The following is a 24,525-nucleotide window of genomic DNA, read 5'->3' on the forward strand; positions in this document are numbered from 1 at the left end:
AGAATATCTGCCTGCTGTCCCTGGATAACACCTGTTACGGTAAGTAACTGTGCTTTCCGCACCCCTTTTTTTGACCCGTGTCTAAATTTTATGCACTTCTAATTGATTCTAATTAGCACCTATAATTGCTTGTTAAAACACCAATTATTGATGCTAATTAGCTTATTAAATTGCGCGCCCAAATTTGAGCTCACAATTTTCAGCACTTTTTATAGAATTAGGGGAAGAGGCCCATTTACTCATGTGTGCTAAGATTTTGCAGCTATTACATGGTAATAGACAAAATGAAGGCCCTGAAACTACAAAATCTCTATATTGCATCGTTTTGAGGATGGCATGTAGTTATGTAGTAAACAGAGAGAAGTTGCACATCTGATAATGTGAAATGCAGTTAGCTATACCTCTTGAGGTGTCACAAGCTGCTCTGTTGATAGTTAATATGCATTAATAGTATTGCTCAGAAGCAACCACATTAGCTGTTTTAACATGGCAGTTAGGCCTTCATTCTCCTAGGCGGCGTTGAGTGTGGTTGTTAAATCTTAGGTGCACTGCTATTTAGGTCATTTATTACGCCTAAGTGAAATCACATGCAAAATCCACTCCTAATTCTGCCTACTTGCCGGTAGGTGCCTACCTCGGTGTTAAGTGCCTACCAAGTTAGGCATTTACTGGCTAATTAAATTTTTTGAATGTTTTTAATAGTGCTTTCAATCAGCACCAATTAAGAAAATTAAATGCCTTGATCGGCTAGGCGTGCCAATCTAGGCTCCTAACTTTAGTTGTCTTTTATAGAATCAAGGCCTTAGCACATGCTAATTGTTTATGGAATGCTGTTGACTTTTATCATACATTAAGCAGCTAATGCAACTTAGTACATGCTGGGGCTCATTTTCAAAGCACTCAGACACACAAAGTACCATAGAAACCTAAGTGCTTTGAAAATAAGCCCCATTATGTTTTAATTTGTATACCACTCTGGGTGACCTTATTTGTATGGGAGGATGGCTTTATAAATAGAAGAAATGTTCTTCCTGAAGAGGTATTTTTAGCTATATCTCCTCATGATACTTTCCAAGAATATCAAATAAGCTGCTTTGCTAAATTGGCTCTAATTATATTTCAAAGCCCTTTTATGCGGACCCTTTTAAAGGTTCCCATCTAATCTAGAATAAAATCAAGGACTGTTTGTCTTATTGCACATTGCTGGTGCCCAAACTTTTCATTTTCTACCCTTCTAAGGCCATATTTTTAGGGTATTATTGATGAAAATGCATGAGAGATTTGCATACATAACCTCCATTGTATTCCAGTACTGTATATCTCACACAAATTCTTTCTGAATACTCTGCATCATCTTGGAAGTGTAAAAGGAGACAGCTTTAGAGCCACCACTTGAAATCAATCCATAGTGGATTTGCTTTTGCACAAGAGGGAGCTACAAAGCATCCGACAAAAGTGTAAATTATAATTCTTTAGTGCCTCTCCAGCCCGGCACTAATGGGTTTTAGCTCACCATGACCAGCAGGTGAAGACTGAGCTTTTGCACCAGAGGGAGCTACAAAACATCCGATGAAAGTGTAAATTATAAATACTTTTAAAATATGCTTATCTATATGTGCAGATTCTGTACTTGGGCATCTTGATTTGTACATTTACATTCTGGCTTTTAATTGTTTTCTCTGTGTTAAAGTTGTGTTGCACTACATGTCAATATATGAAAGTATACAATTTTTTAAATATATATTTTGCAAGTGGTACTGTCTTTAGCTCTTTTTTTTTTTTTTTTAACTTGGAGGTATAAACCTCTTATTCATTTTCCTACTGAGGTCAAAGACCCTCCTCAGTTCCATGCTCAGACCCTGTGTTTAGATTTTAGTCAAAATTCTGAATAGCCATCAGATGCTGATTTGCACTTTCTTTCCTGAACAATCCAAATATGAATTGTCCAGTAAGGACTGCCGATAGCCAAGTTGTCACTCATGGGATATAACATTTATTTACTTGAGCAAAATTTATCTATCTCATCTGTAATGTGTTGTTCTTGTACATTCCCACTTTATTCTGGGACCAGTGGATTAATTCTGTCTACCTGCCAGGAAGTTGTAGGAAGCCTCAAATTCCAGAGATTTAAGCCCCTCTCACCTCGGCACTGTCCCCTCAGGAATCGGTCGTAAAGCTGCCAGGAACATCTGTAGAGGACAAAAACAAGAGCGAGAGTGATACAGCGACCTCCCCAACAAAAAAAGGTCAAATCTGCTCATATCAAGAAATGCAAAACAGCAATAAGTAAACAGAATTGGACCAGGTCATTAAACATTATTAACCTGAATGACAAGAAACAGTGCTATAAGGAGACACTGTCAGAAGAAAACAGTGCTAAACCCCTACTGAGGGCACTTTTATACAGGCTGGTCAGAAAACAAAAATCCAGCTTACCAGTACTTGGAAAGGCAGATGGCGAATCAGGAAAGCATAGGGTGGGCTTCCTGAATAAAGTGTGGATTTACAAGAAAGAAGATTAGCAAAGGTAAGAACCTAATCTTTTGTTATTGATGCTTCTAGCAGTTCTTTTACTAGTGGGAAGATGTATTTATTGTCCCTTGGTTGAAAAAGAAGCTACAACACTAGTGTAAAAGGAGCATTTAAAGTCCTAAGCATATCCTTGTGAGGGAAACTCAAACAAGAGGATCAAAGCAGAGACAATTATGGGTGGCATTTAGAAATTTCTTTACAATACAATGCAATAAACTTTTTTATATTCCACAAATACCTTTTACAGGTCAATGCAAATCACAAAAAGAAAACTAGGCAATCCTAGGAATTACATAAATAATAGTAATTCCTTGTTTTAACTACAATTTTTTTCAATAATACTGTTTTTTAAACTTTTCTGAAATATGTAATTAGTTGTCATTACCTGATAAGGGTGGTGAAAAATAGTCTCCGAGGGACAATGGTGGAGACAAAGTCAAAATTTACGAAGGTCTGCCCTAAATACACAAGTACCTTTATAGCGAAGAAGTAAAAGGACCCAGTGATCAGCCAAGGCTTTCGGCATAAGTATAGGAAGCAAAATGGCTTAGTTGCAATGTCTCAAATTACTGGGCTTGATGAACCATTAGTCTTACCCAGTAAGGCTATTCTTATGTTTGTATTTCTTCCCCATCTCGCTTCTGTATCATGTTAGTTTTGTTCTATTTGTGATACGCCGTTTGCTTAGTTTTAATTCTATTTTAACTGTGTTATTACTGTTGGTTTTTATTTTACTTTATTTTTGGTAATCCTGAATATTTTAACTGTAAATCGCTTAGAAATTGGATAAGCGATAGTATCAAATTTTAATAAAAACTTGAAACTTGTGGTTCATTCTTCCACAATACATAGTTGCCACATTTTTTTCTCAAGTTTTGAACATCTTGCTAGCATCACGAGTAGAATCTACTCGTTCTTATGCTTCTAAATAGTGCCATTTTACCTTTTGGTGTACCCCCAGCTTCTCACCAGAAGACATAACATAGTAGATGACGGCAGATAAAGACCCGAATGGTCCATCTAATCTGCCCTTGATTCAATTTAAATTTTTTCAATTTTTTTCTTCTTAGCTATTTCTGGGCAAGAATCCAAACCTCTACCTGGTACTGTGCTTGGGTTCCAACTGCAGAAATCTTTGTCAAAACACACTCCAGCCCATCTACACCCTCCCAGCCATTGAAGCCCTCCCCAGCCCATACTCCCCCAAACGGCCATATACAGACACATGTTACTGCAAGTCTGTCCAGTACTGGCCTTAGTTCTTTACTATTATGTTCTGATTCTAGATCCTCTGTGTTCATCCTGCGCTTTTTTGAACTCCATCACCGTTTTCCTCTCCACCACCTCTCACGGGAGCGCATTCCTGGCATCCACCCTCTCTGTAAAGTAGAATTTCCTAACATTGCTCTTGAATCTATCTCACCTCAACCTCAAATTATGGCCTCTGGTTTTACCATTTTCCTTTGGAAAATATTTTGTTCTACATTAATACCCTTCAAGTATTTGAACATCTGAATCACATCTCCCCTTTCCCTCCTTTCCTCTAGGGTATACATATTCAGGGCTTCCAGTTTCTCTTCATACATCTTCTGGCGCAAGCATCCAATCATTTTCGTCACCCTCCTCTGGACCACTTCAAGTCTTACGTCCTTTGCCAGATACGTTCTCCAAAACTGAGCACAATACTCCCAAGTGGGGCCTCGCCAACGATCTGTACAGGTGCATCAACACCTTCCTTATACTGGCTGTGCCTCTCTTTATAAAGCCCAGCATCCTTCCGGCAGCAGCTACAATCTTGTCACACTGTTTTTTTGCCTTTAGATCTTCGGACACTATCACCCCAAGGTCCCTCTCCCCATCCGTGCATATCAGCTTCTCACCTCCCAACATATACGGTTCCTTCTGATTATTAATCCCCAAATGCATTACTCTGTATTGAATTTTAGTTGTCGGGTAGACCATTCCTCTAAATTTTGCAGATCCTTTTTCATATTTTTCAGTGTCTACTCTGTTACAAATCTTGGTATCATCCGCAAAAAGGCAAACTTTTCCTTCTAACCCTTCAGCAATGTCACTCACAAACATATTGAACAGGATCGGCCCCAGCACCGAACCCTGAGGGACTCCACTACTCATCTTTCCTTCCTCTGAGCAACTTCCATTAACCACCACCCTCTGGCGTCTGTCTGACAGCCAGTTCACCACTTTGGGTCCTAACTTCAGCCCTTCAAGAGCCTCCTATGAGGAACTGTATCAAAGGCTTTGCTGAAATCTAAGTCAATTACATCTCTCATATGTCGTTGATCCAGCTCTCCGGTCACCCAATCAAAACATTCAATCAGGTTCATTTGGCACGATTTACCTTTTAAGAACATAAGAAGCGCCATCTCCGGATCAGACCTTCGGTCCATCAAGTCCGGCGATCCGCACACGCGGAGGCCCTGCCAGGTATACACCTGGCTTATTTTATAGCCAACCATATCTTTATATGCCTCTCTCAAGGAGATATGCATCTAGTTTGCTTTTGAAGCCTAGGACTGTCGATTCCACAATAATCTCCCCTGGGAGAGTATTCCAGATGTCAACCACTCTCTGTGTGAAGCAGAACTTCCTGATATTAGTCCTGAACTTGTCCCCCCTTAGCTTCATTCCATGTCCTCTTGTCCGTGTCAAATTGGACAATGTAAATAATCTTCTCTGCTCTATTTTGTCGATTCCTTTCAGTATTTTGAAGGTCTCGATCATATCCCCACGCAGTCTCCTTTTCTCAAGGGAGAACAATCCCAGTGTTTTAAGTCGATCTTCATATTCCAGTTTCTCCATACCCTTCACTAGTTTAGTTGCTCGTCTCTGCACCCTCTCCAGCAGTTTTATATCTTTCTTTAGGTAGGGAGACCAATGTTGGATGCAGTATTCCAAGTGGGGTCTGACCATTGCCCTATAAAGCGGCATTATAACTTTCTCCGATCTACTTGAGATTCCTTTCTTTATCATGCCCAACATTCTATTTGCCTTATTTGCCGCTGCCGCGCATTGTGCTGACGGCTTCAGGGTCCTATCTATCAGTACACCTAGATCCCTTTCTAGTTCACTTTTTCCCAGAGTTGCACCTGACATTCTGTACTCGTATTCCTTATTTTTACTGCCTAAATGCATTACCTTGCATTTCTCCACGTTGAACTTCATCTGCCATTTCTCCGCCCATTTTTCTAACCGACACAAATCGCTCTGTAAAGCTATGTTGCCTCGGATCCTGTAACCCATTAGATTCAAGGAAGTACACTATCCTATCTTTCAGCAACACTTCTATTATTTTTTTCCAACAACTGAAGTGAGGTTCACTGGCCTGTAGCTTCCCGCTTCATCCCTATGACCACTTTTGTGAATAGGGACCACATCCGCTCTCCTCCAATCCCCAGGAACCTCTCACGTCTCCAGAGATTTGTTGAACAAGTCTTTAATAGGACCCGCCAGAACCTCTCTCAGTATCCTGGGATGGATCCTGTCCGGTCCCATCGTTCGTCCACCTTCAGTTTTTCAAGTTGCTCATAAACACTCTCCATGAATGGTGCAGAATCTACTCCATTTTCTCACATTACCTTACCAATCTCGGTCCTCCAGGATTTTCTTCCAGGAATACAGAACAGAAGTATTTGTTTAGCACATTTGCTTTTTCCTCATCACTTTTCATATATTGGTTCTCAACATCTTTTAGTTTAGCAATTCTATTTTTCATCTGAAAAAAACATTCACTATCTACATTGCTTGATTACCTAGTACATCTGAAGAATGCAGGACTCACCTATTCTTCAATTTGCACTCATTTATCTGTTTTAAATAACCCCACAGATGGCTCTTCACTCATGAAGCATCCTATTGTAAATAAGTTTTTGAAGGGACTTCTCTGAGTTCATCCACCTCTCCTTCCTCCAACACCATCCTGGGTTCACAAGTTAGTGCTTAATGCTCTGTTAGTGCCCTTTGAATCTCTACAGACTGCTGCTATCCCTATACTCAAATTTTGGCAACTAACATCCTATGTACTCATCTTAACCTATTAAGTTACCAATTTTTTATCTACCTCCTCATTCTAATGACCAAGAACGAACACTCTATGCTCTTGACTGCAAAAGAACTCTTGAAATTTATCTATAATGTACTTCTTTTTCACACAGACTGTCCCAGTTGTTTCGTATAAGACCTCAACTTCTAGGAAACTTGTTTCCAAAAGAACCTTGTCCTTATGGATTTCAGCTTAACGGACATTTTGGCAGTACGAACCCAAGCACAGTAGCGGGTAGAGCTTTGGATTCTTGCCCAGAAATAGCTAAGAACAAAAAATTTAAATTGAATCAAGTTGGGCAGACTGGATGGACCATTTGGGTCTTTATCTGCTGTCATCTACTATGTTTGAATAACTTAGATTCACTCCTACATCTTCTATAACAGTCTACAGTCTCAGAGCTAAGGCTGCAACAATGGCTCATCTTCACAGAGCTTCACTCCTGGACATAGAGCAGCTAACTGTTCTCTGCACACGTTTATTTATTCAATTTTCTATAACGTTCTCCCAAGGGAGCTCAGAACGGTTTGCATTAATTTATTCAGGTACTCAAGCATCTTTCCCTGTCTGTCTCAGTGAACTCATAATCTATCTAATGTACCTGGGGCAATGGGGGGGGTGGTGGATTAAGTTGCCCAGGGTCACAAGGAACAGCATGGGTTTGAACCCATAACCCAGGGGTAGGGAACTCTGGTCGAGAGCTGTATTCCAGTTGGGTTTTCAGGATTTCCCCAATGAATATGCATTGAAAGCAGTGCATGAAAATAGATCTCATGCCTATTCATTGTGGAAATCCTGAAAACCCGACTAGAATATGGCTCTCGAGGACCAGAGTTCCCTACCCCTGCCATAACCCCAGGGTGCTGAGGCTGTAGTTTTAACCACTGTGCCACACCCACACATGGTATCAAGATTCCAAGTTTGGGACAGTGGTGCTACACTCCATCTTCTAGACTAGAGTGTCATCCTGCCTCCTCTTGGTAACAATTTCTATCTCAATTTTTATTTTTAATGTTGCATTACAACTATTAAGCTTGAGAGTCACCACTTGAGAAGATCTCTGTCCAGGGAGAAATGTGAGTTGTTTACCTATAACTCACATTATAGGACAGCTGATCTAGCCACACCCTCGCCCTCTCTAGTTGTCGCTCGCTTTTCAGGTAACTGAGAGGGGCAGCAGGGTCCTATGTGGTTTATATACGGTATACAGTGGCAGAAAACAAAACTTTTCTAAGCTAGCCCTAGTTCCGGGTCGGCGCTGTCTACCCTGACGTCACCACGTCATCTGTCCATGGAGAACTAACTAACCTTACAGGTCAAGACGCAAGTGACGTAAACAACGTGAGCCACAGCGCTCTCCGAGTGTGGAAGTGACGTCAGAGCCGCGCCATCCAAGGAGCGGAAGTGGCGCCTAGGAGCCGCGGCCAAGCGCGATGGAGGCTGACTGGCCCGAGATTGAGCGAGCCAACCGCGAGAAACGGCGGGAGCTGGTGCTGCAGGGGCCGGCGGTGGAGCAGCGGCTGGAGCAGGCGGACGGGGCGCTGCCGCCGGCTCTCTTCTCGCTCTCGCTGCTCAATTACCTGGAGGTGTCGCGCTGCCCCAGCCTGCGCGCCTTGCCGGCCCAGCTGCCGCTTCTGCAGCAGCTGCACAGCCTGGTGCTCCGCCGGAACGGCCTGCAGCAGCTGCCCGCGGGCCTCGGCGGCCTGGGCGCCCTGCGTCTGCTCGACCTGTCGGGCAACCAGCTGCTCGAGCTGCCGGTCGAGCTGGGCCAGCTGAGGGAACTGACCACGCTGAACCTCAGCGGAAACCGGCTGCAGAGCTTGCCTCTCGAGCTGCGCCGCTGCGCCAAGCTGGCGCTCTTCAACGTCTCCGGCAACGAGCTCTCCGCCTTCCCCCGCGGATTTTTCGGGCCCGAGCTCGCCCTGCTCAGCACCCTCGCCGCCTCGGACAATGCCATCGAGGAGCTCGACGCGGACGTTGGTCTCCTGCCGGCCCTCAAGGTATGGGGACATGGGCGAGTGGCTTTGCTAGAAGCCATTCGGGTGGTTGTGATTTTGGGGTTTTGTGTCCCGGATAGAGTTTAACGTGGTTTGCCTAAGACTGCCTACATCTTGATAGATTCTCTGGATTAACAAACAAACAAACCAATTTTATCGCTTTTTACCCTAACCTATTGTATTTTCCTTTTTTGTTTCGCTTTCTCTTTTACGATTGAAGTTCTTCCCTTTTTTTCCCAATTGTTTGAAGTAAGTCCGTTTGTCTTATGTGTTTTATTAAGATGTTTTGGTTTTATCTAGTATCACTGATTTTTAATGGTTTTATGTAAATTTTATATTGTACACCGCTTACAAATTTAATTAAACGGTTTAAAAATTTTTTTGTTATAAACTTGAAACTTGATTAGATCAGTGCTTGTCAGTACTTTCCTGCAGGCCTATCTTTCTTGTGTTACACTTGGTGGAATTCTTCGCAATGCAGAATTTTCACAGAATTGCCTCTTTTCTGCACAGAATTTGGCATCGGCACAACCTCCTCTCCGTCTGCGGCCTGAATCGCTGCTGGCAACATCCCTTTACCGCATTCCTACCTTGAAGATGCCGCTTTCTCATTCTTCATAGGCAGGACCTATGGTATAGAGAAGCTGGCGGCAGGCTGCCCAGTGGAACATCGGCATCACTGAGGAGAGGGACAAGTGAAAGATCAGGGCCTCCATTGGAGTAGATGTTACCGTATTTGGGACAGAGAGAATGAAAGGGAAAAGAGGGGGGAGGGAGAACATTTCTTGCATGCATAGATTTTAGGGGAAACTGTGCCAGAAATCCTGGCTGGGGTGGTAGGAAAATAAGAAATGTTGGCTTGGGGGGGGGAGAAAGGGAGAAAGATGCTGGATTGGGGAGAAGAGAGTGTGAAATGCTGGCTTAGGGGGACAGGGGTGAGAAAGATGTTGGCTCAGGAAGGATAGTGTGGAGAGAGGATAGGAGATGCTGACTCAAGGGGACAGGGCTGGGCTGAGAGAGATGCTGGATGGGGTGATAAATACTGGCTCAGGGGGAGAGAAATGAGGGGCGAGGGACAGGGATGATACAGAAAAAAGTTTTCCTGTACAATTTGATACTTTCTGCTAGAAGGAAATCACTAAATGAGAAAAACTTGAAGGCTTTTTTATTTTCTCCACTATAATTTAAAATGATTGTGTTGAAATTCTATACTTTAAACCTAAACCCAGACCCCTGCTTATGGTCAGCATAACTTCTACAAAACTGGTCAAATATCAATCATTTTTGGCATAGAGAAACCTAATTTTAAACTGATTAGCACTTTAAAATATTTTTAATCTTGGGGGCAGTAAATTATTTCCATAGAACCAGTTGTTTGATAGCTTGAACATTTTGTGCCATTTGAATGGTTCTTGGCGTCATGTTGAACATGACTGTCTAAGAGGGTTCAAAAAGTTGTCTAAAGTGCATTTCTTCCAGTCTTTGGTTGGAAATTCCCCCAAATTGTTGATATTTGACCTGTTTTGTAGAATGCTGACCATAATAGGTATCAGGGTGGGAGGGAGGGATTTGGTTCACAATGAAGCCTGGCCTTCAGTTGTATAAATGCTGACTCCAACTCCACAGATGAAGAGAGAAGTTTTTCACTGTTCATTTTGATACTTTCTTCTAGAAGAAAGTCACTATGCAAGAAAAAGTTGAAGACTCTTTGTTTAGTATAATTTAATGAAAACACTGAATTGAACAGAAATTCTGGATAATAATTAGCCAAAATATTGCGTAAATGTCAAATAACTTTGCAGAATTTGGATTTGGGGGGGGGCATAATTTTTATGGGGGGGTTTTGCACAAAATTCCACCAGGAGTAATGTGTGTTCATTAACAACATCCTGAAAACCCGATTGACCAGTTATATCTGTAGGAGAAGGCTCAAAAGCACTCAAAAGGAGATTGGGTACTATTTAGCAAAGTGATGAGGAAAAACCAAGGGTGGATAAAGTATGACTTAATGATTATGAAAAAATTTAATAGGTAGCCAATACTCAGTAGGCTACAGTTCCCAAAAACCTAATCAGCTCCGTGCCAGAAGGTTGTTGTTAGCCAGGTAATCGCCACAAGGTGATAAGGTGAAAACAATGGGAAAGTAAAGGAAGTATGACTTATTATCATAAGCATTTAGATAGCTAGGCTGGTACCAGTGGGTGCAGCTGTTAAGAAATCAATAGCATTGGGGCCAGTAGCTTAGTGGTGCCTAAGTGGACCTATGAGAGAATGGTAGTTTTGATAACTGTTTGAGATTATTGTAAAGTCTAGTGATAACACATAGTGGGATAGACATTATTGCCTGGATTCCTGAAGCGGCGGTAGGTGCCAAACCACCGCCTGACTTAATTGATTTTAATCGGCATTGTAGTTGACTGCGTCATTTAAAACCAATTATTTTCTCATTTTTAAAAAAAAATGAAGGTGCCTTCAGCAACGGCGCTGTTCTTCTGACCGAGGCGCCTAAGGTCACTGAAGGCATGATTAATGCTGGAAGTCACCTTAAGCAACTCAGTACTCGCAATTCACGTCAAAGATAGGTGCCGGAAATGTAGGCATTTAAAACCCGGACTTACATTTCTGGCGCCGTGGCCATGATTCTTAAAACAGTGCCATTGCATGATTGACATATAATCAATGCCTTTTCAAGAATCTGGCCCTATATGTTTATTCATCCAGAATAGAAAATCAAAACAGATTTTGATAAGGAGTTATGTCTTTTCTGGAGCTAATAACTATGATCTGTTCTTAGCATTGTAGACTTGAATAACTGGGCAATCTTGATCAGTCAGTTGGTCTTTATCTCTTGTCTTCTGTTGTGTTATAAATTCTAATCACTTCTGGAAATTTTCCCATCTTAGTTTAGAATTTTTATATCTTTAAATGGGAAGAGACTAGGCCTTTCTTTTAAACTAGTAAGCTTTTTTTTTAAAAAAAAAGAAACCTTGAGATTAAATTTTACCCATTCAGCATGGTTGGAATATTGATGAGTTGTAGCATTACCACTTTGTTTTTCAGAGCTTGGATATGTCTAATAACAGACTCAGTGAAATTCCTGCAGAACTGGCTGACTGCCCCAAACTAAAAGAAATCAACTTTACAGGAAACAAGCTAAAAGACAAGCGTCTGGAAAAAATGATGAATGGCTGCCAGACCAAATCAGTACTGGAATACCTGAGGGTTGGTGGCCGAGGAGGTGGCAAAGGAAAGGGTAAACTGGAAAATTTGGAAAAAGATCACATCAAAGAAAAAGAAAGAAAGAAAAAGAGAGAGAAGAAACAGAAGAAAGACAGTGGAGATGGAGAAGAGGATGGAGTGGAAGAGGCCAATAAAATGTTGCTAAGAATTTTGCACATTTCTGAAAATCCTGCACCTTTGACTGTTAAAGTGACTCCAAACATAAAAGAAGTTCGACCCTACATTGCGTGTACTGTGGTGAGAGGGATGAATTTAAAACCAGGAAATGCACTGAAGAGGTTTCTGATGGCTCAGGTAATTCAGAGGGATTTACATCAGTCCTTTCCTTGAAATATTTGGTGTTTAATATTTAGCAATTTTTCTCATGCTGTCTTCAGTGGATATATAAAAATTGGAAATACAGAAAAGAACTAGTAATGGGGCCTTTTACTAAGCTGTGTTAAGTGCTACTATATACTTAATGTAGCTTAAAATGGCATACCGGAGGACATGCTCAGGTGGTAGCAGCCAAATTAGTGCACGGAAAAAAAATATTTATTTTTTTTCTTGAAGGGACATGTCTGGGGGCAGATGGTACTGCAATATCCCTTGAGCGTTACTGCCTATGAAATGGGTGGCGATAAGTTCTCATCTGTTAATTTTTTTTTAATAACAACCTTAGCTAAAGGCCTTTAATGTAAAAAATGGAAAAAGATCATTTTTATAACTACAATAAAAATGGCCTTGGCACATATGAAAAACCTGCACAAGGGTGCACTAAAGCCCACCTTTTTAAGAGAACCCTATAGAATATAGAGAATACTAATATCCTGTATAAACCATTATAATAACAACAACTTTAATACAATATGTAAAATACTATTAGGTTTGAAAACTGTCAGTGTAGCACTTCATCTTGAATTCCCAAATTCAACTGGAAAATACTAGCATTGCAAAACTAAACTGTGCTTATTGTAACTTTGAACATTAAAATTGATATAAAATTGATATTAAAATTAAAATGAATAAAGAATTATAAAAAAACAAAAATCCTTTTCAAGTATTTTTGAGCAGGAAATCTGGACGTCCTTCCTGTACATACATCGCTGCAAGATGGATTTTTTGGGGGGGAGGGGGGGAAATGTTATGAACAGGACATCCCAATTCTGTCTTGGACTTTTTTTTTTAATGCACCTCTATAGTAGTTAAATAAAAAACTGACTGTACATCATTTTTTGGTTTATTAATTTGTATATTTACAGGAAACTGATTTATCAGCCTAATTTATCAGTTTCCTGTAAATATACAAATTATTCCAGCAGGAACTTATCCAACCTTTTCTTGAATCCATGAAGAGTTTTTTCCCCTATAACAGCCTCTGGAAGAGCGTTCCAGATTTCTACCACTCTCTGGGTGAAGAAGACCTTCCTTACATTTGTACGGAATCTTTTCCCTTCCAACTTTAGCAAGTAATTTATCCTCTTAAAATAATGTCAAAAGCTCAATGAATTTACATGTTAACCATCCCCACTAAATAGAGTGCAACAATAACAAGTCAGGATTCTTATTAAATATGCCTACCAACATCATTTCAGAGAAAAGCCTCCACAAACAGTTGCGTCTTCAACATCTTTCTAAACTTAATTGGATTTATTAACTTCCTTTGTGAAGAGATTTACCCAAGGTGGTGTACAGCAGGTACAGTTCAACATAAAACTATTCCATGTTCCTATCTAGTCCCACCACAACACCTTACTATTTGGATGAATTGCTGTGCAAAGCATCCAAATTCTGACTTTCCAAAATCAGAATTTGAATGTTTTAAGGAGATGGACTTTGAACATGAGCACCGTAGTGTATTTCTGGACTAGCTTTCGGGAGCTCTACTTCATTTGGTCAACATAGTTGTACAGTGAGAAGAAACCCCTTAAGAAATTGGACATTGTATGTTTCCCATCTGTCTTTGGTTAGTTCTGTCAATAAGAACGAAATTCTGTAAACAGCACACCTAAGTTAATTGGGATACGTTTGAAATGGCAAGCAACATTAAAGTGCCTACCGGCGCATAAACAAAAGGCACCAAATTGTGCCTACTGGCGTTTAGAGAATCCAGACCTAAGTGAATATCTATGCAGGACATATTATGAAATTTCTGCATCTTATTTGCTCCACTTTTTTTTTTTTTTTTGTTAGTAAAACCTATAATTCAATTGGACTTGTGATTGGGAACTGGAGATGTGACGCAGACTCCTGACCCAGTGAGATTGGACTGCAGTAGGAACTCTGAATTAAAAGAAACAGAAATAGTTGTTAAGAACATAAGAATAGCCTTACTGGGTTAGACCAATGGTCCATCAAGCCCAGTAGCCCTTTCTCACGGTGGCCAACCCAGGTCACTAGTACCTGGCCAAAACCCAAGGACAAGCAGTGGCTTCCCCCATGTCTTTCTCAATAACAGACTATGGACTTTTCCTCCAGGAACTTGTCCAAACCTTTCTTAAAACCAGCTACGCTATCTGCTTTTACCACTACCTCTGGCAATGCGTTCCAGAGCTTAACTATTCTCTGAGTGAAAAAATAAAAGTAATTCCCTGTAACTTCATCGAGTGTTCCCTAGTCTTTGTCATTTTTGATGGAGTAAAAAATCGATCCACTTGTACCCGTTCTGCTTCACTCAGGATTTTGTAGACTTCAATCATATCTCTCCTCAGCCGTCTCTTTTCCAAGCTGAAGAGTTTATTAGGATTTTTATATACCGCCTATCAAGGTTATCTAAGCGGTTTTACAATCAGGTACTCAAGCATTTTCCCTATCTGTCCCGGCGGGCTCACAATCTATCTAATGCCCTAACCTTTTTAGTCTTTCCTCAAACGAGAGAATTCCATCCCCTTTACCATCTTGGTCGCTCTTCTTTGAACCTTTTCTAGTGCCACTATATCTTTTTTGTTCTACTGTAGCATCCCTTACTTTATTTTGTGCTCATGTGCTTGATTTTAATGTTATTTTGTTGATTTTTGCTGTAAGGTACAGAATGTTATAAAACAATTTGGGCAGGTCCACTTAAATGTAAAATTTATAAATCTTGTAATTAAATTTAAACTTTCTGAAATGCAGCAAATTCAGGCTTGAATGGGACTTGATAGAAAGCTTTTGAGAAACAGCAGGTACTGATGCTATTCATTTGGAAGGGTGCATATATTTATAAGTCAATACTAATCTTGTGTCCTAATCAGATGTTATATAAAGGTCAAGTACACAGTTGACGCTTTCCTTTTTTTTATTCCGTTTTCATTATGATTGGAAAACTGAGTTTTGTCCACTAGATGGCCTATACGACGCATATGTCATCAGATGCTTTCAGATCTCTAGTCATCCTTCTTACACTCTAATGGATCATACTACCATTTTTTCCTGTAAATTTGGCCACCATCGGAACTATATTTGTTGCAGCAGAACTTTTAATTCTGTTAGTTTTGATCAGTTTGGGTTTTTTTTAAACAAAAATTTGGATTGATGGGGTGGGGAATCAACAGGAATGCATTGGTGGTATGTTAGCAGAGTACTTCCCAACCACTAGCATGTCTGGCTGTGTATTTCTTGAATACATTGGTAAGAGAAATCCATAAAGAAGGTGCTATGATATGAAACGTGGCTAAAGACTGGCCTTGAAAGAACCAGTTTGTAACATATACTGTTAAGCATTTGCATTATTCCCATCCTTTAATCAGGATTATGTTACTTTTAAGTCATCCCCCTAGTTTTTCCCCATATTTTTAGTACAGCATCCTCATGAGTTGAGAGGAGCTGCCTCTTAGTCTGGTACAACTCCTTGGAGGAATAGCATCTAAGGGATAGAATGCAACACTATGATCACGTGATTTAAAATCAACTGGAACATGTGCAGAGCAAATTGGCTTAATATGTTCATATTAAAACAAAAATAATCTTTAAACTGTTAATGGCAATAGTTTCTCTCTCCTAGACAAAGCTCCATGAAGATATTTGTGAGAGGAGAACATCAGCAACTATAGCAACACATGATTTTCGTTTGATCAAAGGACCCCTGCAGTACGATGCCAGGCCTCCGAACGAGTTCAAGGTGAGCTTCAGAGTAATGTCAGATAAGCATTCAGTTAGGAAGGGGCCAACTACAGTGGAGATGTAATTGCCTCAGAAGGCAGTTATAAATAATCTAATATAATAAAACGGTAAGCCGCGCATGCGCGCTTCCTATGCGTGCGTCCGTTTTCCGTGAGCTGTAGCTAGGAAGTGCGCATGCGCGGCTTATCCCAGGTCAAGCAAACATGATATTCTCTCATGTGGGTGACGTCATCTACGGAGCCCCAGCGCGGACAGCTTTTCAAGCAAACTTGATTGAAGTTTCAAGTTTGCTATGCTGCACCACGCATGTGCTAGCCTTCTTGCCCACTAGAGGGCGCATCCCCACCTCGTGGTCATCAGTTCTGTTTTTTCCGTGGAGCCAGAAGCCCTGTTCGTTTTGTGCTCCGTGCATTTTGGCCTTCTGCCACCGCGACTGATTGTTTTTTCTAGGTCGCTGTGCTTGTTTTTTTTTTAATATTCTTCGTTCGCATGTGCGTATTGTAAAAAAAAAAAAAAAGAGTTTTTTCGTTCGACTCCGGGGGCTCCCGGGAGCCGCGGCCGCGGGACCTCGCTCGTTTCCGGCCGGTTTTTTGATTCATGTCCCGTCCCTTGACGGGCTTTAAAAAATGCACCCGGTGTGATCGGTTGCTTTCCATAACCGATCCCCACCGGTGGTGCTTGCTTTGCCTGGGTCCCGAGCATCCAACTGACTCCTGCACTCAGTGCTCTACTTTTCAGCCGAGAGCTCTCCGCCGCCGTCGCGCTCGAATGGCAGAGCTCTTTGCTGTGGACCCCGCGGCGGGGAAGGCCTCGACGTCGGCCTCGGCTTCGGCCCCGGCCTTGACCTCGGCCTCAACTCCCTCGACCTCGCCACGTCAACCTTCCTCGTCGAAGCCGGCATCCTTGACCCCGAAGTCGACGGTGGGTAAGTCCTCACTTCCTTCTTCTGTTCCAGGGTCATCCAAGAAGCCATCCTCGGGCTCTTCGACGGGGGCGGGTGGGTCGTCCTCGGCCCCGCCCCAAGCGTCGAAGGCGGGTGCCCCGCGGGAATACTCGAAACCGAGGTCGCCCTCGAGGGAGCATCCCCCGGCCCTGGACTTACCGTCCATGTTTGCCGTGCCTGTGTTCCAGGACTTGCTCCGGGCGCTTATTGCCTCAGAGCTGTCCGGCGCCCTCGCGCATCTGCAGCTGGCTTCCGTCTCGGTGGCCCAAGTCTCGGCCCCGACCTCGACCCCCGGGGTAGTCCAGGCCTCGAACCCGTCCTTGCCCTCGACCTCGGTAGTAGACCAGCCTGAGCGGAGTGTGCGGCCTCGGGACAAGGTGCGTAGGGTTCGCCGGATTTCCTCCACCTCTTCCTCGTCGAGGTCCTCCCGGGGCTCATCGCCCTCGGGTCGGCCTCGGGCGAAGCGTCGGGCGAGGAAGCCCAAACGTCTTCGGGGCTCTCCTCGACGATGCGGTCGCTCCTCGACGACCCCGACGGAGACCCTGCGCGTCTCGGAGCTCCGCCTCGATAATCCGAGGCTTTTCCGTTCTTCTGAGGGTGGGTTATCGAGGGACCCCTCGCCGAAGGGGAGGGAGCTTGCCTCGGAGCCTCGTACCCCGTGGACTTCCCTCAGGGGGTCCTCGGGGCATCGGAGGTCTCCGACCCCAACCAAGTCCTTGGGTGTGGCTTCCTGGGGCTCGGAGTCTGGCACTGGTAGACCCCGGTATTCCCGTGAGGCTTCTCCTTCCTTTGCATGTAGGTGTCAAGACCTACTATTTTGCTTTGATAGCTGCCTGAAAATCTTATGATTATTCTTTGTGGATATCCTGAAAACCTTACTGGCTGCCACCCTAGGTGAATATCTAGTAATGCTTGATGACTGGACCTTACCTGCACTCGGCTTTTAGCAAATGTGTAATGTGGTCCCATAATCGCCTTTCACTGTGCAACACAGATGGCAAGCGCTCTAGGTAGGGATTCTATATACAGTACTGTGCAAGTGTATACCCTTCTTTCTGCTTTTGTTTTCAGATTACCCCTTTGGGTCGAAAGGAGATCAAGGCAAAAGACTTGGTTCGTCAATTGCAGGTAGAGGCGGAGGAACAGAGAAAACAGAAAAAACGCCCAAATATTTCCGGGCTGCACAAGTAAGTGCATCCTCTGAAATCCCTCATTTTCAGCTGACACACAGAGGTTTATTTTCCTTGAAACACCATGCGGCCAAAAAACATACCAGGGTAAAATCAGACCCTTCCTTTCTGCGTGCCCTGCCAAGACCCTCATCCATACCCTCAATACCTCTCACCTAGACTAAATTAGTAGTAGTAGTAGTCATAAAATACGTCTTCACTGAGTGTGTAACTAAGCTCTGGAACTATTGTATTTTCACACATATAAGCCACAGCTTATACTTTTTTTTCATTTTGACTAGAGGGGCCTCAGCTAATACAAGAGTGCAGCTACTATGCATTCCTGTTTACATAGATGTACAGTGAACTATGCAATGTGGAGTTAACATGATTTAACTGTGAATAAAATTATGTTATTTAACTGAAAGCGGGGAGGAACTTGCCGGCCACATGTTCACAAAGATTTTGCAGTAAGTGCTGGTCTTGTGCAAGTGCCCAGACAAAATCGGAAAGTGTCGGCACACATCGATGCCTTTTCTTCTGCGCCTAAAAACCTGTGTTTTCAGTTTAAGTTTTGTTGAGATACACACATGTGTTTTATTTACTACTATCTGAATTTAAAATTTACAATTTGTGGCCGTCTATGCACATTGACGTTCTTGCTTGATGACCGGAATTGGTCACCGTTGTTATGGGGCTTGATGGATATTTGGTCTGTCCCGATGCAGCAATGCTTATGTACTTAAATTTATCTTAAGCTGCCCTCAGACACTCCTCTTTTTGTTATGCTGCAGGTATCTTCAGTTGCTAGATGGGAAGGAATGTTACCCATGCCTTATAGATGCCGAGAATGATGTCGTCTCATTTCCACCAATCACTAACAGTGAGAAGACAAAGGTAGTAAATATGGACCTCCCACACATTGTACGTGGCTTGGCTGCCACATTATCTCCATTTTTCAAGACAGACTGATCTGGTCCTGTGTGGATTTACAGTTCTGGTGTCCTTACAGAGTGAAGGATTATGAATATAAATGCTAGGGAATAAAACAAGGACCAGGTCTGAGCAGCTTTGGACTAGATTACAGTGTGGATAAACTAGAATGGGAAATGCTGTTTTATGGGTCTTGTATCTTATTTTTAGTTTACTTTCAGATGTGGGATATTTGAAGCCTTTCGTATGAGGTTGGCAGGCCTTTTTCTGCTTTTCCATGGTTAAGGGAAAGATTTCTGAGAAGTGGAAGGGCAGGGATGTAAATCATCATGTCCATGTCTTTACTAGCTGTCATACACTAAAAATTCAGAGCAAAAGAAAAAGTGGGGAAGGGACTATGTACTCCAGCCTCAAGATCAGTTTATTAAGAACATATCAACCATTAAAATATGTAACAAAAAACATATACATAAAGAATGCAAGCCTAATAGTTTTGATGGTTGATATGTTGTTAATAAATTGATTGATCTTGAGGCTGGTACAGAGTCCCTTCCCCACTTTTTCTTTTGTTCTTTTTCATTATACATGGAATTGTTTTTTCCTTTCTGTTGTGTAATCCACTAAAAATTCAATAGAACATTTTTGTAGCTGATAGCAAAGCCCTTTCTCCACACTGTGACACCAGCACTCTTTTTCCCATCCCTGATCAAGTTGACCTGAGTGTTCTCCCTCCATCTAACCCCAGGACTGTTTTCACTGAGTTCCTCAGCTATAGTGTCAGCCATGTTGCTGTACTGTTCTAAACACCTGTGGCCTGAACTACTTCCTACTCCAATGTAATCTGGCCATGGTGCGGGCATACCTTTTTGCTCACATACGTACTTACTGCTTGCACTAGTGACATTTGTGTGCATTATATGACTGCATTACTTGTGTTATACAAAACTTGCTGAAATGTGGTGGCGTTCCTTCTTTCTAATTGTGAAACATTCTTTTCAGATAAGAAAAACAACTTCAGATCTGTTTCTAGAAGTGACAAGTTCCACCAGCTTGCAGATTTGCAAAGATGTTATGGATGCCCTCATTTTGGTAAATAAGGATCTCTCAAAGCAGTAATTCACATACAATACATTTTTCTTAGAGAAAGCGAGGGTTGGTGAATGTCTTTAGTCTGTTTCTGTTGTCCCTTTCCTTGTTTTCCAGTCCAAAAATAAGTGACAGCATACAGCAACTTTTTAGAACAATGCCGCTCTGTTATTTTAAGCTCAATGTTTCAATTATACAGTATGTTAAATGAGAGTATGATTTGTTTTCTGTGTGGTTATATTTTACTGGTTTGGTAATCCTTTATCCACATCAACTATGGTAAGGACTCACTTTCTCTGATTTGTGGACCTCCAAAGTGGTCCAAGTTGTACTAGAGATGACTAGCTTTTCTGGATTTCTGATAATTTTGAGATTTTTTTTTTTTTTTTGCAACTGCATTTTCTGGCTCCTAAAGGTCTTAGTTCAAAAAGGATATTTGCGGCTGGATTTTCGTATTTAGTATTCACCATTTGGAATTAACTCCCATATGAAATTAAGAGACTTAAAAGATTATTTGGTGTTCTAAAAAGCGTTAAAATATTTTTAGTTTGAGAGATTTGGAAAGTGGATGTTTTATGATATTAGTGAATTCCTTGTCAGCAGCTGCAGATGATTCCGGAGATGAGGGGGTTATGACCATCCACCAGCAGGTGGAGATAGAGAACAAAAAAGCTGAGCTCTGTTATATATTCTCTATCTCCCAGCATGTGGATGGATGATCTCTCACAAGCTCTTGGTCTTCTTGGCTACTTTGCTTCTGTTCTCAGTTCAGTGAAACAGCGGGTGTTTAGGCTAAGCAGTGCCTATTTTAAGGGGTACATCTGCTGGTGCCAGGTCCCTTCACCAGCCGATCTTCCCTCCATGCTGTTGCCCTCCTCACAAAAAAGAGCACTTTATGGCATCTTCTAAATGCTTGTGACCATAGTTTGGAGGAGGCTGAATTATTTCCATTTGGCAGCTGTTTGCTGTCGTGTGCGGCTCCATCATAAAGCACAGCTCAGTCGCTGGCCATCAAGTGCAACCTTATTTTGGACTGCTGTGTACAGCCCCATTTCCGGCATCGAGCACAACTCCTTGTCTGTCTGTTGAGCACAGCCCCATCTCTCAGGTGCACATTCTTCACTGGCTGCCAAACAAGACACCTTCCTTAGCTATCAAGTGCATATTCTTGGTACAGTTCCATCCATATGGGGTCATGCATGTCATCTTCACAAATGTCTGCCTAGGCTTTGGACACTGCTCGTCCTTTGTGTCACAGAGCGCGTTCCCTTGTTTCCTCTGGGTGCTCTGGTGACTCAGATTCGGTTTGTTTGATACCGAACTTTTGCAGGCTAGTCCTAACGATTTACCCTCTCCATATTTGTAGGGTTTAGGATTTGTGAATTTGATTATTTGTGAGTCTCTAAACCACCCTGCCTACCTGACCTCTGCACACCTTACTTGTAAAACCTGGTGGTCTAGCGGTGAAGCGGGGCAGGAGTGATCTTAATGCACTCCTTCCCCGTGCAGAGCCGCAATCAAAAATGACTGACGTCAGTTTCCACGGTCTTGCGACACTGCGATGGGAACTCGCATCAGTCATTTTTGATTGTGACTCTGCAAGGGGCAGGAGTATAGGAAGATCACTTCTGCCTCGCTTCACTGCTAGACCACCAGGTTTTAAAAATAAGGTGTAGAGAGGTCCGGGAGGCGGAGGTGGTTCAGAGTTCCCTATAGTTATTTGCAAATTTTTGTTATTCACGAAGGGGCTATGCCCCTAAACCCTGCGAATATGGAGGTGGGAGTGTAGTTCTTTGCATTGATTGGAACAGTTCTTGCTCTTTGGAGGCCTGGTGTGCAGTTTCTGGTCATTCCTTCGGTGGAGCAGATGCTTCCGTCCGGGGTACAGCTCCTTTAGTTGGACAGGCCTTGTGTTGTTTGTTTAGAGATGGCATTTCTGTTTTGGCCCATCTTTCAGTTCATGGGGGATGGCGGACTGCTTGGTTTAGTATCTCCCTCTTTCTACATTTGTTCACTGTCATGCCCTACTAAGGACTGTTTTGCTACATCCCACTCATCTCTGGATTCATCTAGTGCTGATGACAAGAAAGGAAAAATTATGTCTTACCTGATAATTTTCTTTCCTTTAGTCACAGCAGATGAATCCAGAATCCCGCCCTTTCATATATTTTTTTTTTCTTTATGCTCTCCTTTTGCTCCATCCAGAGTGGTCCTATGGGATGACTTAACTGGACTGGATATCGGCTGGCAAAGCTGTGAGAAAGGATTTCTCAGCCAACTTGATTTTCATGTTTTTCCAGCTGCTTTGTTACGAGGGATGCTGGCTTACCAGGAGGCTTACCATCCTATATATGACAGAGCTCAGCTTTTGTGTTCTCTATCTCTGCCTGCTGGTGGATGATCTTAACCCACTCTTCTCTGGATTCATCCACAGTGACTAAAGGAAAGAAAATTATCAGGTAAGAGGCAACTTTTCCTTAATAATGGATTCCCCAGGATTGTCTGGCTTCTTTCTTTTAGTTCTGAAATTCACATAGAACTATTTGATTGTAATTTGCAGAATATAAGTATTTCCATACTTTTGCTACAGCAGAGAAACTAACTTGTGTTGCATTCTTTTCTCCTCTAGAAAATGGCAGAGCTCAACAAGTTCACTTTGGAGAATAAGGAAGAGGAATCCATTTCAGACTCTGAAACGGATGAGGTTTTGGGGCTTTCGATTCCTACAGGCCACCAAAATGCAGAGAGGGAAGGAAGTCTTCATTTAACCTTAGAACAGGTCCGAGTCGTGGACATGGAAGGATGCTTGAAAGTGGTATATCCTTCCAAAACTGACCTTAATATGGAAATTTCATATCTAACTATCATACGTTAGCAGAAATAAAACTGTTAGAATTACTTCTTGCAAAACAGGCTCTTACGAAAATGGTTTTGGCACTTTTTTGTTTACCAAACTACAGAATCATATAGTATATACCATGTCATTTCTATTGTTTAACAGTTTAACCTATTTTTTTAAAAGATATATGTTCTTTTTGCTTTGTTCAAAAATGTTTCAAAGTAGGATGAGCATTATTTAAAATCAATTTAAACAAATTTATATTAATGCCCCTTTGTAACGGGAACCAGTTCTTATGAGTTCTCTTTTGATCATTATACAGTAGAAAACTGTAAAACCAGTCTATAAAGAAAATTCCTTATTTTCCATGAATGCTTATTAAGCTATACAGTGCTACCAGTCTAAGTAGCATAATACAGGACATATCACATGTTGGCATGGTTACAATAGTAGATATCATGACTCAATCTCTACTTTTTCCTCCCAGCCATAAGCAGAAAAAAAACACAAGAACAAGAATAAATGGTCATGTGGTTTATTTTATTTATTAGTATTTATATACCACTTATAGTCTTAGTGGTTTAGTAAAGCATTTTTCCCTATTTGTCCTGGTGGGCTCGCACTCTACTTAATGCACCTGGGGCAATGGGGGATTAAGTGACTTGCCCTGGGTCACAAGGAAGCAGTGTGGAGTTTGAACTCATAACCTCAGGGCACCCTACAGAGGTTCTTCAACTGTTCCATGGTTTTGGACACTGGCTAGCAACTTTTAGTGTTACTTTTCTGAGAATCATAGTTCTTGGCTTAGTATTTAAGCAGGTTTAGTGTTGGGCTTTCATTGTAGAGCCTATGCAAGGAGAAGCCAGAGGAATTAAGTCTGTATTGTAAGTGATGTTGCAGAATGTGCCGGTAGTCAGCTGGTAGACTTGAGGTTAAATCGGCAGAGCTCACATCACAAAAAGGGCTGGAGCACCATTTAACTTGGCTTTAGTGTACAATTTTGTGAGCCTGTGCACAAGCGACCAGTGTGCAAAGCCTGGCACACACCCCAGTGCCCAGCACATTTAAATCCATGGTAATAAGGTTATTGGCTCTTCAGTGTCAATTCAGAAAAGTGCAGAGAAGCCCTAATGCTGGAGCACAATGCCAGAGCTTTACAGCCAGAACTGAAGAAGTGTAAAAGGTTAGCTTAGAACTTTGGTGATAGTATTAGTGAGGATTTCCTGCCTCTTTCTTTCCTTTACTGTAAGCATAATTTATTTATTTTAATATTTATATGCCACATATAGCCTAAGTCAGGGGTAGGGAACTCCAGTCCTCGAGAGCTGTATTCCAGTCGGGTTTTCAGGATTTCCCCAATGAATATGCATGAGATCTATTTGCATGCACTGCTTGCAATGCATATTCATTGGGGAAATCCTGAAAACCCGACTGGAATATGGCTCTCGAGGACCGGAGTTCCCTACCCCTGGCCTAAGTGTTTTACATTCAGTTACTGGAGCATTTTTTCCTATCTGTCCCAATGGATTCGCACTCTACCTAATGTACCTAGGGCAAAGGGGGATTAAGTGACTTGCCTAGGGTCACAAGGAGCTGCATGGGATTTGAACCTACAACCTCAGGGTGCTGAGTCAGTGCTGCTC

The 24,525-nt window shown here is 42.1% G+C and overlaps 1 protein-coding gene across 1 annotated transcript; it reads left to right on the forward strand.

The window, feature by feature from the left end:
• The first annotated feature begins 7,944 nt into the window (after window positions 1-7,944).
• On the forward strand, window positions 7,945-23,425 carry LRRC47 (leucine rich repeat containing 47). The gene is made up of 7 exons (XM_033922721.1): window positions 7,945-8,595; window positions 11,653-12,126; window positions 15,794-15,910; window positions 17,927-18,042; window positions 18,819-18,921; window positions 19,957-20,046; window positions 22,673-23,425. Exons 1-7 carry the CDS (start codon window positions 8,029-8,031, stop codon window positions 22,916-22,918), a joined length of 1,713 nt encoding a protein of 570 aa, XP_033778612.1. The 5' UTR covers window positions 7,945-8,028; the 3' UTR covers window positions 22,919-23,425.
• Window positions 23,426-24,525: the final 1,100 nt, after the last annotated feature.

This window comes from Geotrypetes seraphini, chromosome 15 (assembly GCF_902459505.1).
Source record: "Geotrypetes seraphini chromosome 15, aGeoSer1.1, whole genome shotgun sequence".
NCBI classification, from domain to species: domain Eukaryota; kingdom Metazoa; phylum Chordata; class Amphibia; order Gymnophiona; family Dermophiidae; genus Geotrypetes; species Geotrypetes seraphini.